The sequence below is a fragment of the Schistocerca nitens genome, chromosome 8 (assembly GCF_023898315.1).
Source record: "Schistocerca nitens isolate TAMUIC-IGC-003100 chromosome 8, iqSchNite1.1, whole genome shotgun sequence".
In the NCBI taxonomy this organism is placed as follows: Eukaryota; Metazoa; Arthropoda; class Insecta; order Orthoptera; family Acrididae; genus Schistocerca; species Schistocerca nitens.
In genome coordinates, this window is record NC_064621.1 from 424,366,392 (window position 1) to 424,384,955 (window position 18,564).

The 18,564-nt window shown below is 40.7% G+C and overlaps 1 protein-coding gene across 1 annotated transcript in view; it reads left to right on the forward strand.

Moving 5' to 3' along the window:
• Positions 1-18,564, forward strand: part of LOC126198962 (neuropeptides capa receptor-like) — a gene marked incomplete at its 3' end in the record, with an annotated part of 1,187,493 nt that overhangs the window by 1,059,047 nt on the left and 109,882 nt on the right. The window contains exon 4 of the mRNA XM_049935612.1: positions 4,444-4,643. Coding sequence (XP_049791569.1) covers positions 4,444-4,643 — 200 coding nt within the window. The remainder of the gene's footprint in view (positions 1-4,443; positions 4,644-18,564) is intronic.

Consider the following 18,564-nt stretch of genomic DNA (forward strand, 5'->3'; position numbering starts at 1 on the left):
AATTGGGCGGTCAGCACATCAACTGGATCTCTCCACTATGTCCTTCGAACCCCACCCTCACACCCGTGGCCTTGTGACATAGTACATTATCTTGTAGAAAAATGCCACTGCTATCGGAAAACATGATCGTCACGAAGCTGTGCACATGGTTCTGGAACCAGTGTACCATTCCGCTTGGCCGTGACGATGCCCTGCACGAGGCCCACTAGACCCATGGATTCCCACGTGAATGCTCGCCAGCGCATGATGAAGCCGCCGCCTGCTTGTCTCCGTCTCTCAGTACGTCAAGCAGCGGTTCCCCCGAAACACCACAGACTCGCGCCCTCCGATGGGCATGATTAGCAAGGTATCGGGATTCATCAGACCATACAACGCTCTTCCAATGCGCCAACGTCCAGTGCCGATGGTTACATGCCCATATCAGTCGTAGTAGCCGCAGTCGTGGTGTTAACACTGGAACATGCACGGGTTGTTGGCAGCGAAGGCCAGTCGTTAGGAGTGTTCAGATATACTTGCACTCTGCACAACATTAAAGTTTTATGTTAGGTCCGCCACAGATCACCCTCTGTCCCTTTTTATCAGTCTGCACAGCCTTCGGCGTCCTGCATCTGTATGGGGGGTCGCCGCATAACCTCACAAGGACTGGACTTGCTTTCACCTTGGTTCCGCCACGTGTTGAAGACTCAGTTCTTATAGAACACCCGCCCAGTCGTACCGTTTCCTAAATGCTCGTGTCGAGCCTCTGGGCCATCACCATCTGCAGACAGATGGCGAGCCATCCCCATTCTAATCACGGACAGCTCGCTCACTGGTACTACATGCACCGTGCGTCATGGACTAGCAGTCTTCCCTTGCCAGGTGACGCTGCTATCCCCTGAACGGGTTTATATCGATAGTAGGTTGTTCAGCATAATGTTCTGGCTGGCTGTTTATTATAGATATTTTCATATTCTACACACATAAAAAATATCTATCCTACGCCTATAAGAATGATCTAAGAGTATCATTTGAAAACTAAAAGTAATCAGTAAACAAATTTTCGAGGTTTTCTTAAGAACATTTCATCTTCATACAGCCTACATGTACGTTGACAGAAGGAAACTCGGCCGGCCGGTGTGGACGAGCGGTTCTAGGCGCTTCAGTCTGGAACAGCGCGACCGCTACGGTCGCAGGTTCGAATTCTGCCTCGGGCATGGATGTGTGTGATGTCCTTAGGTGAGTTACGTTTAAGTAGTACTAAGTTTTAGGGGACTGATGACTTCAGATGTTGAGTCCCATAGTGCTCAGAGCCATTTGAATCTTTTTTTTTTTTAAGAAAAGTCGTAACACCAAGATGGAATTGTGCAATAGAAACGAAAGTTGGTAGGCATGTTTCAACACTTGAAAGATCGCGTCTGTTCGGCATTGGCGCATTATGAGGATGCAAATCTGGCTTTATTTAAAGACACGCAGTGAAGGTCGCGATCGTTTGTTACGTTTGAGACTGGACGTGGTGAGTTGTTAATACTCAAGAATGCCTTTAAGATGACAAAGGGGCCATATCAACTCCTCACTGAGTTTGGTCGAGGTCGCGTAATAGGGCTACGACAAGCTGGATGTTCGTTCTGCAATATTAGAAGAATACCTGGCAGGAATGTTGCCATCGTATGTGATTGCTGACAGCGGTGACAACACAAATGTACGGTCAGCGGAAGACAGGGCTCTGGACAGCTACGTGACACTACCGAGAGGGAAGACCATCCAGTTAGGCGTGTAGCTCTAGCCCATCGTGCTGAATTTTCAGCACCAATACGAGCAGCGTTTGGCACCAGCGTGACACTACGAACTGTTAGACATCGATTAATTCAAGGACAGTTCTGAGAGAGACGCAACGAAGCATGCTTTCGGCTGACTGGAAACTATCGTCGCTTGCGACTTCAGTGGTGTCAAGCGATAGCACATAAGAATGCGGTTTGTTGGTGTGTTGTGTTTTCTGGTGGAAGACGGCTGTGGCCCAATGCCAGTGATGGTGGGTGTTGACTATGAGGAGGCTAATTGAGGTCCTGATACCAATCTTTCAGCATGTTAGACACACTGGACCTACACCTGAAGTTATGGTCTGTGGTGCGATGTCGAATGACAGCGAGAGCGCAAATTAGTACATCAGTCTGGAAACTCGACCACTTGTGCTGCCATTCATGACCAGATTCCAACAAGATAAGGCTCACCATATACCGCTGTTGTAACTTAACATGCTCTACAGTGTGTCGACACTTAAGAGCGCTCAGTCACCAGATCTGCCTCCAGTGGAGCACATACGGGGCGTAATTGGACGAGAACTCCAGCGTTATCTACAAAGAGAATTAACCGTTTCTGTATTGACCGACGAAGTGCAACAGGGATGAAACTGCATCCCATAAACTGACATCTGGCACCTGTACAACACAATGGATATAGTCTTACAAGATTTTTCTTTATAAATTTCAGTCTTGATCGCGCCACATAAGCTACAAGAACATAGGCGACCGGTTTCGGTCATATCACATGACCATCATAGGACCTGTAATTTAAATTAGAAAGTAATAGAAACCTAACTAGATTGACAATAAAATATGACAAAATGCTTATAAGGATAAAATACAATACGACTTGTTATATGGATGGTATCCTTCGAAGATGGTAGGTGGAGCACTCTTCTCAACTGCTGTGATGTCAACTGGTGCCAGCAAGTGACGGGCATACTCTTAAATACGAAGATGCTCCGCCTACCTCTTCTCCCTCTACATCACGTCAACAAATCAGTGTAAAACGGGTTCACATAATCGTCAAAACGTAAAAAAACAAAGTACAATAATAACATGAAAATAGTTATGTGTAAAATATCTCTTTATTACCATGGAACTACTAAAATATTGCATAAAATATCAATTAAAATCTTTAAAATAACTGTACAGACCATGTATACTCAGTGTGCCCTCTATGGGCTAAGGTGGTACTACCACAATTGTTTCAAAGTCAACGATGTTGTGAAGGTCTTTGGCATTGCGGCATCATATCGATATGTGAGTTGTGACTCGACTGCAAGTATACGCCTATGCTAGATTCAGTTTGTCAGTCTTATATTAACTTTATTTGCCACTGGTGATATATGTAATAACTGAATGATCAGCTGCAGGGTGCCATTAAATACATACACTTTTTAAAATGTCATAAAACTGATTTATTGTAAATGGAGTCATATTTCGTAATATTTCCAGTTAGAAGTTTAAGATTGTGATATAAATATTTACGTACTCTTCTAAGGTACATTTCTGTCATGGATACAACTGGGTCCTATGATTTTCTGAACAAAATACATACGTGTTCATACAATAGTAGTTCCACGGTTGTAAAGAGATATTTTATACATAACTACTTTTATGTTATTATTGTGCTTTGTTTTTTTTACGTTGTGACGATTATGTGAAACCGTTTTACACTGACTGGTTGACGTGAGGTAGAGGGAGAAGAGGTAGGCGGAGCATCTTCGTATTTAAACGTATACCCGTCACTTGCTGGCACCAGTTGACATGACAGCAGCTGAGAAGAGTGCTCCACCTACCATCTTCGAAGGATACCATCCATATAACAAGTCGTATTGTATTTTATCCTTATAAGCATTTTGTCATATTTTATTGTCAATCTAGTTAGGTTTCTATTACTTTCTAATTTAAATTACAGGTCCTATGATGGTCATGTGATATGACCGAAACCGGTCGCCTATGTTCTTTTATGGTGTGATCAACACTGAGTTTTAAAAAGAAAACTTTTTTAAAAAAAAATTTATAGCTGTTCCAAAAATGTTTTTTTAAATTCGTACAATGGATACACATTTGAGAGCTTGAATTCAAAATTCTGGCGGTTACGTCGGTTTTTAATGTAGAAGCATTTCACATCTGCAATGTCTTATTTTTCACTTAAATTAACCTGCGACCTTGCAGTTCTAACCACTTGCACATGTCACTCAGACAAATATATTCCTGAAGTTTCATTACTCTATATTAATTAGTTTTTTGTTACGATTTTTGCCACTAGTGTATATTTTTTATACTGTATATTTTTAGAAATGTCCTTCTGAACTTTTATGAGGGTATAATGTAATTATTTAGAGTAAAACGCCCAAGAACTTTTCGATATATTTGGTAAAAACGTTAAACTACGACTTGTCTTCATGTAGGAGTATACTTTATCACATGGAAAATGAAACTAAATGTGTATATATTCTATCTATTAAGGTTTCCATTGTTGCTGTAAAACTGTAAGACTTAGGTTCCATAACTGATGTGAAAAATCTTATCATAAGATGGTAATAGAACATGCAAGGTAAAATATGAAGAATGAACAGTTCAGCGTAAGCGACTCCTTAGATTAGCCTAGTATAAGTAATTAAGTAAGTGAACTGAAGAGGCGCGATGCTCTCTGCAGGTCGTCGTACGTGTCGGTGCTGACGATCGTGGCGTTCAGCCTGGAGCGCTACCTGGCCATCTGCTACCCCATCTACTCGTACACGATGAAGGGCCTTCACAGCGCGCTCGGCATCATCGCCGTGCTCTGGATGATCGCCTTCGTGTCCGCCGTCCCCTTCGCCTACTACACCACCGTCGACTACGTCGAGTACCCTCCAGGTAGGTCGGCAGGCAGACTGAATCGCAGGCGATCTGTCTCCACACAGCTCGTTGCAACCATTCCACATCCCGCTGTATTTATTTTATGTACACTTTACTAGAATTCTTCTACTTGTACCTTAACTCTTGTACTCATTTGCATGAAGATAATGTCTGCTATTCAAAAATGAAAATGAAAGTCAGATTTAGAATTTCTAGGGTCTGTAGTTGTTCCAACCTTTACATATCCCGTGTAATGATTTCAACGTCAAACTACACTGAAGAGCCAAAGAAACTGGTACACCTGAATAATATCGTGTACGGCACACGCGAGCACGCAGAAGTTCCGCCACACGACTTGACATGGTTTCGCCTAATGTCTGAAGTAGTGCTGGAGGGAACTGACACAATGAATTCTGCAGGGCTGAATGTCCATGAATATCTATAAATCCGTAAGAATGCGAGGGAGTAGAGATCTCTTCTGAATAGCACGTTGCAAGACATCGCAGATATGCTCAATAATGTTCATGTCTCGGAAGTCTGGTGGCCATTTAAAGTGTTAAAACTCAGGAGAGTATTCGTCGAGTCATTCTGTAGCAATTCTGGATATGTGGGGTGTGGCATTCTCCAGCTGGAATGGCCCAAGTCAGTCGGAATGCACAGTGTACCTGAATGGTTGCAGGAGCTCAGACAGCATGCTTACATACATGCCACCTAGCAGAGTCGTATCTAGACGTATAAAGAATCCTGTATCACTCCAACTGTACAAGCCCCACACTATTATACAGCCTCACCAGCTTGAACAGTCCCATGATGACATGCAGGGTCCATAGAATCACGTGGTTGTCTCCTTACCAGTACACGTCCATCCGCTCGACATAATTTGAAACGAGACCCTCCAATCAGGCAACATGTTCCCAGTCATCAACAGTCGAATGTCGGTGTTGAGGCGTCCAGGGAGGCGTAAAGTTTTGTGTAGTGCAGTCATCAAGGGCACATGAGTGGTCCTTCGGCTCTGAAAGCCCATATTGATGATGTTCGCGTTGAATGGCTCCCATGCTGCAGCTTGCTGATAGGCCAGCACTGGAATCTGCAGCAATTTGCGGAAGGGTGGCACTTCTGTCACGTTGAACGATTGTCGCCGGCCGCGGTGGCCGAGCGGCTCTAGGCGCTTCAGTCCGGAACCGCGCGACAGCTACGGTCGCAGGTTCGAATCCTGCCTCGGGCATGGATGTGTGTGATGTCCTTAGGTTAGTTAGGTTTAAGTAGTTCTAAGTCTAGGGGACTGATGACCTCAGATGTTAAGCCCCATAGTGCTCAGAGCCATTTGAACCATTTTGAATGATTGTCTTCAATCATCGTTGGTCACGTTCTTGCACGATCTTTTTCCGCAGCTATGTCTGAGATTTGATGTTTTACCTGATTCCTGGTATTCACGATACACTCGTGAAATGCTTCTACTGGAAAATTCCGACTTCATCGCTGCCTCGGAGATGCTATGTCCCATTGATCGTGGGCCGACTCTAACACCAAACTCACTTAAATCTTGATAACCTACCATCGTACCAGCAGAAACCGATATAACAACTGCACCATACACTTTTTGTCTTACATAGGCGTTGCCGACCGCAGCGCCGTATTCTGCCTGTTTACATATCTCTGTATTTGAATACGCATACATATACCAGTTCCTCTGGCCCTTCAGTTTGATATTCGTTGAGTTAGGGTAATAGGGACTGGCTATAATTAAAGCGCAGGTACTCACAGGGATTCAGTGTGGGCTGTAGCTATCGTATGGCCTCTAACGGTTGTGCAAATACGGTAATGCGAAACCGATTCACGCTAGAATAATTGTTTCCAGTTTTGGCCACCAGACGCAAACCTGGCGCTGTACTCTGTTTGTATGACGGTGTGATGTCATTTGACAAGCCATAACATGTGCTGAACAGCGTGGGTATCGAGAAGAGAAATTGTGCACACTTAGTGAAACTGTCTTATGAGAACGGCAGCAAACACAAAACTACATTGAGAGTGCATCGTCGGCTGAGAAGTCTGAGTTGCCAAGCTGTTTTGGGTATTCATCTTGGTTATTAATAAAGCGCTTTAGCTGTTTTTAGTCCTCTATTATTGGATCACTACCGGTTTCGTGGTAGTAAGAGCCACATCTTCAGGTGAACATATGAATAGCTGAAAAGCTCGGAACTTTGTTTCCAAAATTCGTTGTCCGTCAGATGTCATTGGATGGCTTAAAGAAGGTGATAACGAAATTCGGCAACATAGGTGAGTTCAGTGTGACTCCTGAATGAGGAGGGCGTCCTGTCTTGGTTGAAGTTATACGCGAGGTTGTTGTTGCTGTAACTGTCCATACATCACGTATACCGGATAGTGTTAGCTCTCGTGTAGTGTCACGAGAATTGTCCATCTCATGGCCAACGGTACGGGTAGTTTTGTGGTCTATTTTACACCCTTGCCTGTACAAGATCAAGACAGTGCAGGAACTGAAACCTCATGATTCGCAGCAACGTTCTGAATTTGCTCTTCGGTTTCTGGGACGGATCGAAGTTGATGACATGAGGCCGGGCAATATTCAGTTTACTGACAGGCATTTTTACGCTCCAGGCTACAGTGAATACAAAGAACTGCCGAATTTCGGGTGCTGTTGTGCGCGAAGAGCAATTACACTCACCGTGTGTGACCGCGTGCTGCGATTTCACCAGAATCTTTAATGTAGATCCACTCTTTTGTGAAGAGAATAAACCCACTGGCTGCCGTGTCACCTGCACATTATCGGCACCTCCTTGTATAGTATGTGAACCCTGCTTTGTAAGAGAGCAACTACATGGAAACCGCTGTTCTCACTCAAGATGGGGCATCACTTCATGTCACGCGTCCTGTAAAAGATCTGCTAAATGCAAACTTCCACGAACGTATTATCTCCATAGGTTTTACAGAAGCGTGACTAGCACGGTCACCTCTTCTGAATCTATGTACGTTTGGCTCAGGGGATATGTAAAAGGACGCGTTTACAAGCGACACGTTCGATTTCCGGCTGATCTGTAGGCCAGTATACAGCAATGCGTTGCTGAGATTTCACAGGAAGTGCTGCGAGCAACTGTTGATATCCTCGTTTTGTGGGTGTACCTTCCCGTCGACGTTTCCGGTGCTCATAGTGAACAAACAGCGGTTTATTTATAAAATCAACACTATGCCTTTCTCATGTGTTTCAGCTGTTCTGCCCACGTCCTGTTCCTAATCGAGTGCACATGGAAACATTCTGTACGCCTTTCCTGTATTCACAGTGCCATGTTAGCAACTGGTGGCCAAAACGGGAACTAATGTTTTTTTTTCAGAGTAAATCGGTTCCGTAATAACGCATTACAATATCTACGATGTTTCGCTGCCATCCTACACTGAAGAGCCAAAGAAACTGGTACACCTGCGTAATACGCTTAGCGCCCCCTTCAACACGCAGAAGTTCCGCAACACGATGTGGCATGGGCTCGAAAATCGTCTGAAGTAGTGTAGGAGGGAAGTGACATCATTAATCCTGCTGGGCTGTCCATAAATCCGTAAGGTTACGACAGGATGGAGGTCTCTTTTGAGCATCACGTTCCAAAGCATTCCAGATACACTCAATAACGTTCTTGTCAGTGGACTTTGGTGGCCATCGGAAGTTTTTTAAACTCAGGACAGTGCATCTGTAGCCACGCAGTGGCAATTCTGGACTTGTGGGGTCGCATTATCCTGCTAGAATGTGAAACATCCCCTTTTAATAATTTTACAGGACTGTGCTTATACTGACACACAATATTTTGTTAGCGCAACGCAATCTGACTTTCAATAATCCCTACAAAAGAATGGGCCCTGACTAACATTAAACTATACCTTTCACAAATCACTTACCTCACAAAAATCTTCGCTACTCAAGCTACTGCAATACAGCGAGCGCCACTACTGCCAGCTAAATAAAAGATTCAAAATACTGAAGGCACTAACTACTGATAGGCATAGTTAGCAAATGAAAGATTTTGATAGAGAACAAACAATGTATTTACCTCAGTAATCATAATATATATAGCAGTTCATGACAAATTTCAAAACTCCGCCATCTCTCTCCCCACATCCACTACTGCTGGCGGCTCACCTCCAACTGCCCAACGCTATGCGCTGTTCACAGCCAGCTGCCTAACACTACAATGGCGAGTATTACAACAATGCAAAGCAGCCACAGACTGCACACTGCACAGCCAGTGATTTTCTATACAGAGGTGGCGTTACCAATAAAATAACCTAAACAGCCTACTTACATAGCCCCCATGCTCCCCACAAAAAATTTTACAAATTGGTTTAGGCAGTGCCCAATACAGATTTGAAAAAACTTTTCATAATTACAATAACAAAGAAATCAAATGCACACACTTATTGATACAATGTTGGTCAAAAGCTAAAATTTTCTCACAGTCCATAAAGACAGTCCTAATCGTTCATCACAGTAAAATATCAGTCTTTTTCTCAAAGTCTGAGTAGTAAAAGAAAATGCACACGGAAGTAGTGGATTTCCATGCAGTATTGAAGAAGTATTGTTGTCCTTCCAACGAAAAGACAGTGCTGACTCTACATGCAGACAGGTAATGGGCCACAACAGAGTAAACCCACAACGGAGTCAGTCGAAATTTTGAAGAGTATTGGTGGGTAGGTCATCACAGAGCAGACCCACTGTAGTCCTGGTAGAGATTACGGTATTGGTGGGCCACCAGAGGCGCAGACCCACTGCAGTCCTTGTAGAAATAAAGGTACTGGTGAGTCAGCAAAGACGCAGACCCACTGTAGTCCTTGTAGAGATTACGGTCCTGGTGGGCCACCAGAGGCGCAGACCCACTGCAGTCCTTGTAGAGATGGCCAGCAGCCATCTGTTGCAACTGTGCAGGTGCACAATCGCCATCGAAGAGTCTTGCGGAGAATATAGCAAGTCCATAAACCACCTCTTGTGCACTCACGTAGTTTTTGAATTGTCCTGAGAACCAGCAATGCTGTTAACCAGTCCCTTGCTGCATTATTAACACACGTGCCAACACTAACAGTCCCTACTTCTCACATATTGTCCATATACTATGACCAACAGAAACGTGTGCAGTGAAATGGAACTTACAAGTTACTTAATTTGATGACCTGGTGTCAATTACAATTTTATAACATAAGAATACAATTACAAAGGTACAAAATACATCATTAAAGAACATAACAATACAGATAACATTTGTAGTACAGGCTTTACAAAAGAATCAAAATAACATATACAACAGCGTTACAGGAATTATGACATAAGTAAATACATAAAAGATCAGAATAACTTTTGAAACATCAACTTTACACATGAGCATTAAAACAAAACAGAATAAATAATGTCTAAACATCTTTACAAAGAAAATAACATATTATCAGAAAAATTCTACAACATAACTCTTATTAGCTAAACACACTAAGACAGGAAAAACACAAATACACATAGTGTAATAACACAAAAATACAGGACAGGGTTTGTTTTCAGTGTGATATTTGGTGCTGCAGTCCAACCCAAAACTTCATTCCATAGATCTTTCGTCTTATTTCCACATTTGTTTCCACCAAAAAAATCCTATTCAAGCATGCTTTCTGTATATATATGTTCACATATTTCTTACCTCATTATTTATTTTCCATTATCTTACTTCATCATTTATTTCCAAGAAAATCCTACCTAAACCTGTTGTCCCTAAACCCTACTTTTTTGGTTCATATCCTCTTTCAAAATACTGTTTTGGCCAAACCATTTTCTTATAGATTTTCAATGTATTTCTTCCAATACATCACAACTTATTTACTTATATAGTCTACCCCCTCTTAAGCTAACTTAAATCTACAGAGCTCAGATGCTAAACTAAGGGACGAGGCAATGCAGCAGCACATAAAACAATTAACGCAAACAGCAATGACAAAAAAGTGCAGATTTGCAAAGGAAGCAGCATTTTAGAAATTAGCGAAGCAATTGCAATATTACGACTAATATAAGGCAATGTGCAGCAAACAAGAAAAGTAAATCTGGCTTAGCAGAGTAACACAAATTAAAATTCAGTAGCACTATGCCTGGCAAACAGCATAACTTATACCTAAACATGACAAAGTTCAAGCAGAAAAAGTATTACACTAAAAATGGCCAAGTCTAATACCTATGTCACATCTTAACACTAGAGTGATGCATCACGATAACTTACTCTACCAAAAAAATTACCAAGTAGTTGAAAAGAAAATTATGTATGCAGTTCCTGTTACTAGTCCCTTCTCATTGTTCTTTCCATTCCAAGAGCTCCTTTTTCGAAGAATGTGGATCATAAAGTAATTATTTAATAGATCTGTTGACAGAAAGTGTTCACATTAGCAAATGCATTTAATTTTATTTTATGAAACCAATGCTGCAAGACAGCTGGAAACCAGATATCAAATGAAATAAGCAACTATGTACAAAGTAAAGCATAAAATAATCATTCAGTAGTCATGAGGCATTTCATAAGTTAGTAGAAATTCTCTCAATTCTCGTAGATAGACACTTGTCCTAATCAGGTGTGCAGATGTAAGAATGTTTCCAAGTTATTATTAGCGTGTCGTATTTACGATGCTTTCTACAAAGGAATGTCAATAGCGAGGATAATGGCCTCCCTTTTTTTTCTACCACCTAATGGCTTTTTCTCAAGGTGGCTGGCACACCTGGCCGCTCACAACGAATTACGTCACGGTCACTTACCTTTCATACCGAAATATTTACGACAGCAGTTTTCCCTACAGTGACAGTCTCATATAAAAAAAATTCACAGGTTGAGAATTTGGTTACAAATGTGTAGAAACAAAATCCTATTGATATAACAGTGTCCAATAAAATTTTCGTCGGCATTGTGATACATTCACCCATTTACACACATTTCATAACCTTAAAGTACGATTTCTCGGTTTCCAACATCCTCTTTCACAAACCACAGGCCCTAAACACTATTCATTACTCCTTACCTTATTATACATATAAACACGTAATCACATTCCTTATATAGCATCAGCTTATTGATCATAAACATACCGCAACAACATAATACACATAGTCGTCGTAAAAATAACATCATAACAACTCAGTCAACTCTCAAAATCGTCGTAGCTTCCTCCAATAATTTCAAAACTTAAAAAAAATTCTCTGCTCATGTCAAAAGTGTCATCTACCTCAAACGTACTTTAAAATCATGCTCCCTTACCAAACATATCATTCAAAGCTCTCATAGTATCACAATGGTTCCGAAAAAATATGAACAGTTCACAAAGTACAAACAACATACAATTTCGTAAGTGTGAAGTTATCCAACTGTGTAATTGCGTAAACATCTGTCACTGACGTAGTAAAAAGAATGTTTATTTCTCTGTCAAATAATCAGATAGCTGTGTAATTTATGTGTTGGAGAAATATGGTACCGATGTGTAAAGTTGTATAAGCAAATACCATATTAGCTAGGGTTCCTTGTGGTTGCCACACACATGGTACACAAAGTAAGCGTGTACCCCCCTGAGGATTAATGTAATTATACCCTCAGGTGTTACAGATTACAGCAATGGAATGAAATGTATCACGGAAACTTACTTTGCAATTTAAAAATCTTTAAAAATAAATGTTTTAAGTACAAAATTAATCACTCAAATACGTGTCCTGTAGCGCTAAACTGTGTGTCATGTCGCAACATAATCTCTGTGGAAGTCTCGTAGTTATCGTCCTCCGAAAGCTAAGTTCTGCAGAAGTCAATGTACTTACCTCATGATAAACAAAAGTGAAATGCTTTGTGTATAGATATCGTAGTTATTACGCTTATTGTTGTGATGAAGAAAGTACTGTACTGTAACGTATTGTTGTGCCACGATAAAGGCTGTCTCATTGTTGCTATACCACAAAAGTTAAATACTAAAACATGTTTCACTTTCCAGAAGAATTCAGAAAAATTGTGCAGATGTAAAACAGATACACTGCAAAAGCAACATTGTAAATTGTCACTCATTAGTAGCGTCATGATAAAATCGTGTAGCTGTCACATAAACTAACCACTGTGTCCTCTGGTATTTCACAGAAAGTACTTTAAATCCAGAATTTTTTTTTAAGTAAACCAAAATGTTGCATGAAAATCTCATTAGCGTTGCCGGTATATGTTCTAAGTATGTGATCCTTATAGTCGTTACGTGATAGTGGAACTAACAAGCAAGAATGAACACACACTATAACACTGTGACGCCGCTCTGTTCACTATAACAATGTATTCGTAATTTCTGTTTCAATAAGTTCTCTTGGTTCTTGACTGGATATTTAACTTCAAACATTGTTGCATGTTAACAGATTCTAAATCTGACAAGCATACTAGTAATGTAAAGTGAAAAATTTTATGGCAAAGACTAAGTTAAAAAGCAGATTATCTTTCTATAAACGGTTTTACATGTGAAATGTGGTGTAAACCTTTACTCTTCATAGTACTCAGACTTTCAACTGAAAAGCAATTGTCATGTTTTATACATCGGTAAAGAATGCTAAAATTTTTCTCAAGGCTAGCGTCTTATGTTATTTTTCTCGTTTCCAGCGGGCGCACGGGCTGCCTGCTGTGCGAGTCATTGTCTGTCTCTTTGTTGGTGCGCACCGTTATTGGGATTAGGAGACCCAACTTCTACAAATTCACTCTGACGAGAAGGCCCTGCCCTGTTTAAATCCCGCCAGTTCTGATGAAATTCAGGTCTGTCGTTACGATCACATCGTCTGTCATCATGTCGGTAGTTCCTGTAGTTTCTTTCTTGTCGGTTAAGTGGTGGAGAATTTCTCCCTGAATCGTAACTGCGCGCTGGACCGTTGCGTCTGAAGTTATTCTGTCTCCCCTGATAATAATAGTTCTGGTTACCATATTGTCTGTTTCTATGATTGTCTCTGTCATATTCATTACTACGGAAATGCGAACTTTCTCTGTAGTTATTACTCTGCCAGTGGTTGTCATATGGGTGGTGTCTTTTTTGGTCACGATTTGTGTTGTGAGAATAGCCTTGTCGTGGAATTGCGACGGATATGACCTGTAATTGTTGTGTTCCTGTTTCCGCGTTCCGCGATTGTCAGTGTCAATTTCTAATTCTTGTAAGAGTCCCTGAAACGCTTCAATGTCGTCTTTGCAACGTCCTGCCAAAATAATGTGTCGTAAATGTTCAGGCAATTTGATTAAGCAAATGCGGATGAGTTCTGAAGGGCTGTATGGGTTTGAAAGATACTGATTCTTATGCAACATGTCTTCAAAATATTTGACAAGACTGGAAAATTCAGATTGTTCAAAGTGTTTCATCATTATGATGCTATGTTTTACTCGGTCTTGTGTAGCTTGAGACCAATACGCTGAGAGGAAGGCATGATAAAATTCTCCTTCACTGTGACAATCGTGAATGACCGATCGCATACTTACAGCTGGTTCATTCTCCAAGTAGCCACACATAAATTCTAACCTGTGCTCCAATGACCAGTTGGGGGGAAAACAATGAGAGAATTGATGGAGCCACGCTTGTGGATGAATGTCGTTGGCAGAATTTTTAAACATTTTGAATTTACGTGTAGTAATGAACAGCTTATAGTCAAAGTCATCATGTCGGCGAGTCGCATATCGGTCATTGTTACGTCGTTTCGGCGGTTCCACTTCAAAATTCGGTGCACCTTGCCAATTTCTTTCATAATTTCCGAAATGCGCTGTGTTATTATTTTGTGGCTGTTCCGTATTTCTATGTCCCTCTTCCTGTACTGGAGCGCGAGTGTCCTCTGAAATATGTAATTCTTGTATTACCTGCGTCAACTGATCTTGTACTTCCCGGATTTCTCTTTTGTACTGTGTATTGATTTGATTTTGATTTTGTTTGAATTTTCTAATTTGTTCATACTCTTCTGTGTCAGTGAAGGCTACAGGTCTTGTGTCATTCAGATCATCATATACCTTTGTAGATAAGTTAGTGACCTGATCCGAAAGTTCGCCTACTTTCTCTGATAGTGAACACATTTCCTCAGTGTGTTTTTCTGAACCAAGTTTCAGAGTGTCCATTTGTGTTGAAATCGAATCTACTGTGTCCTTCAAGTTTTCCTGAGTTTTTGCAAGTTGCGTAACCGAATCGGTAGATGCAACTGAGTCAAATTTAGCTTGCAAGGTCTCATGATTTTCATGAACAGTAGTTTGCAGTTCTTTTATGGCTGCTTCGTGATTCTGTAGTGCATTTTCATGACGCGAAAAAATAGGTTGGAAATGCTCACAAATTTGTGTTTTTACGTCACTACAGACTTTTTGACATTTCGATTCAATGTGATGTAACTCAGTAGTTAAATCCTCGCTTGTTTGTTCAAGAGTTTGCTCCAATGAGTCTAACTTTTGAAGATTTTGTTCCATTGCGTCTAACTTTTGAAGATTTTGTCCTATTTGTTTCTGATTTTGTTCAAGTGTTGTGTCTAACTTTTTAAGATTTTGTTCCACTGTGTCTAACTTTTGAAGCTTTTGTCCCATTTGTTGCATTAATTGTAATAACAGTGCACTGGTGTCTGAAACATGTTCCTCAGTGCTATTCGGCAGTGAAGTTGCACCGGCAACATTCACATATTGACAAGCAGAAAATGTGTCTTGACTCATTTGAGAAAACGGTGAGGACCCAAAACCTGAGTCTACAATATTTGCGAGATTGTTTCCTGTCATTTCAGATTCCTGAGGCGAGCTGTTGCCGAACGATCGATCGATAATGCTTCCCTGTTCTCTAATTGTTTCACTGTCTACACCATTGTTTGCCGCCCACTCCATTTCCCTATGCGCAATTACCAAATTACTACTTTGAACATTAGTTAATTCATTACTCTGCGGCGCTAACACACTGCTTTCGTCTTCACTGTCATTTCTCAATTTAGTTTGGAGCCTAGTATTACGTTTTTCACACGCCATTATTGTCACAGTATTTCACACGACAACACAGAAAAGCACAATTTGAAGAGCAAAAATAAGAAAACACATTAACATAACACTGAAAATAATATCTAGTTAATTGCAGCTGCGAAATACTTGGTGCAAATGTACATGCATGCCACAACTGTCCCACTGTACAACAATGAAAAACTACAACCACAATGGAAATTCTCTCTATAATTACGCGCTGGCAACAAACAAAAGCTACACTAATTACACAAACTACAAGGAAAAATCAGAAGATTCCAGTGAGGTATCCTGGCAGGGTCGCCATATGAAACGTCCCCTTTTAATAATTTTACAGGACTGTGCTTATACTGACACACAATATTTTGTTAGCGCAACGCAATCTGACTTTCAATAATCCCTACAAAAGAATGGGCCCTGACTAACATTAAACTATACCCTTCACAAATCACTTACCTCACAAAAATCTTCGCTACTCAAGCTACTGCAATACAGCGAGCGCCACTACTGCCAGCTAAATAAAAGATTCAAAGTACTGAAGGCACTAACTACTGATAGGCATAGTTAGCAAATGAAATATTTTGATAGAGAACAAACAATGTATTTACCTCAGTAATCATAATATATATAGCAGTTCATAACAAATTTCAAAACTCCGCCATCTCTCTCCCCACATCCACCACTGCTGGCGGCTCACCTCCAACTGCCCAACGCTATGCGCTGTTCTCAGCCAGCTGCCTAACACTACAATGGCAAGTATTACAACAATGCAAAGCAGCCACAGACTGCACACCGCACAGCCAGTGATTTTCTATACAGAGGTGGCGTTACCAATAAAAAAACCTAAACAGCCTACTTACAAATGCGCAATCTACATCTACATCTACGTGATTACTCCGCTGGCATAGGGTTGAATGAACCACCTTCAAGCTGTCTTTCAACCGTTCCATTCTCGAATGGCACGCGGTATAACCGATCACTTAAATTTTTCTGTACCACCCCTGGCTTCTCTTATTCCATCGTGATTATGTTTTCTCCATATGTAGGTGGGTGCCAACAGAATGATTTCGCAGTCCGAGAAGAATACTGGTGACTGAAATTTCATGAGAAGATCCTGTCGCAACGAAATACGCATTTCTTTTAATGATTGCCACCCCAATTCACGTATCATTTCTGTGGTACTATCTCCCCTATTTCGCAATAATACAACACGAGCTGCCCTTTTCTGTACTTTTTCGATGTCATCCGTCAGTCCTACCTGATGCTGATCCCACACCGCACAGCAGTACTCCAGAATAGGGCGGACAAGCGTGGTGTAAGCAGTCTCATTAGTAGACCTGAGCAATCAATCGCAGTCTTTGGTTGGCTCTACCCCATGGCTCTACCCACAACATTAGCCATGTGATCGTTCTACTTTAGGTTATTTGTAATTGTAATCTGTAAGTATTAAGATTAATTTACAGCCTTCAGATGTGTGTGACTTATCGCATAATCGAAATTTAGTGTATTTCTTTTGGTACTCCTGTGAATAATTTCACACTTTTGTTTACTCAGGGTCAATTGTCACTTTTCGCACCATACAAATACCTTATCATTTTGCAATTAGTTTTGGTTATCTGATGACTTTACAAGACGGTAAATGATAGCATTATCTGCAAACAGTCTAAGACTGATATTAACATTATCTCCAATATCGTTAAGCCTTAAACAGAAACATAGGCTGACAGTACATAATTTGAAACAACCGGTCTGAGACACCTAATTTTTCCTCTTGCATATTTTGTCGTAGTTTTAACATTTTTAATAGTTCATTCGTGGGTTTAGGACAATATTTTTATATGAAACATCAAACTGAGTTATTTTTTAGTTTTATTTATTGAAAATTATCAAAGTTACTACATAAACAGTTAGTGAGAAAATAATATTGTAACTGTTCATGAAAACCAACATTTATTCGTTTTTGATTACACATGTGGTACACACTTTCCTGCTACACTCCAGAAGTATGAGCTTGTTGCACTGAACACACTTGTAGGAAGTCTTTCGGTCTTTGGAAGATGAACACTTAGAGCAGGTTGTCCTCTTCTCATGTTTATCGCTTGGATTTGGACCATATCCTCCGGCAACGGATTCCTCTTCAAGCGGCTCTTCCAGTATGATATCATAAGGCATATTCGGAATGCTGAGCCGTCGTCTGAAGTGCGGTTCTATTAGAGAATGGGCCAATGTCTTGACGAAACTCACCCTTTTGATAATAGTGTTAAGCATTAAACTGTTCACAATTTATATTTATAAGTGTTTAAAAATAGGTAACGGCCATCTTCTAGATCTCCTATTGGAAGAATATATGGCACATTTAAGTCCAGAAGGTCTACTTCACCTTTTGTTTAGTTACAATAGCAGATAACTTCTGGCTTTTTCTTGACTGAGTCCGTTCCGATGCTGTGGTGCGTTGAAGATACTATAAAAACTGCTTTGTTCTCCTTGGGAACAATAGATAACAAAGTGACAAGTAAATCATTTGCAAAACCATAGAGAACTGATCCAACTAGTCTAGATTTATCAGACTTGAATTCTGGTGGAATAACAGTTTGACTTTTTTTTCATGGTTCCAACATTTGTCAGAGACCTTTTCCTCAATTCTTATACCAGTTCCATGGATGAAAACCAACTATCTGCAGTGAAGTTTCGGTTTGAACCTGCAGTTGGTTTGCATAAGCGCAGTTTTGATTGTGTAGGTTAAGAAAGTTCCCTTTCTTCTTCACTTAATCCAGTGCATCACTGACCTTTCCAGCATAAATGTAAGCATGGAAAAGTTATGAAGTAAATGAGTCAGCCATGCACAGTATCTTGATCCCATACTTGGAGGGTTTCTTTAACATATAAATGCTAAATCCGCACATCCCTCTGAAAGGAACAAGCATTTCGTCAACCGTCACATTCTCACTAATGCAATACAT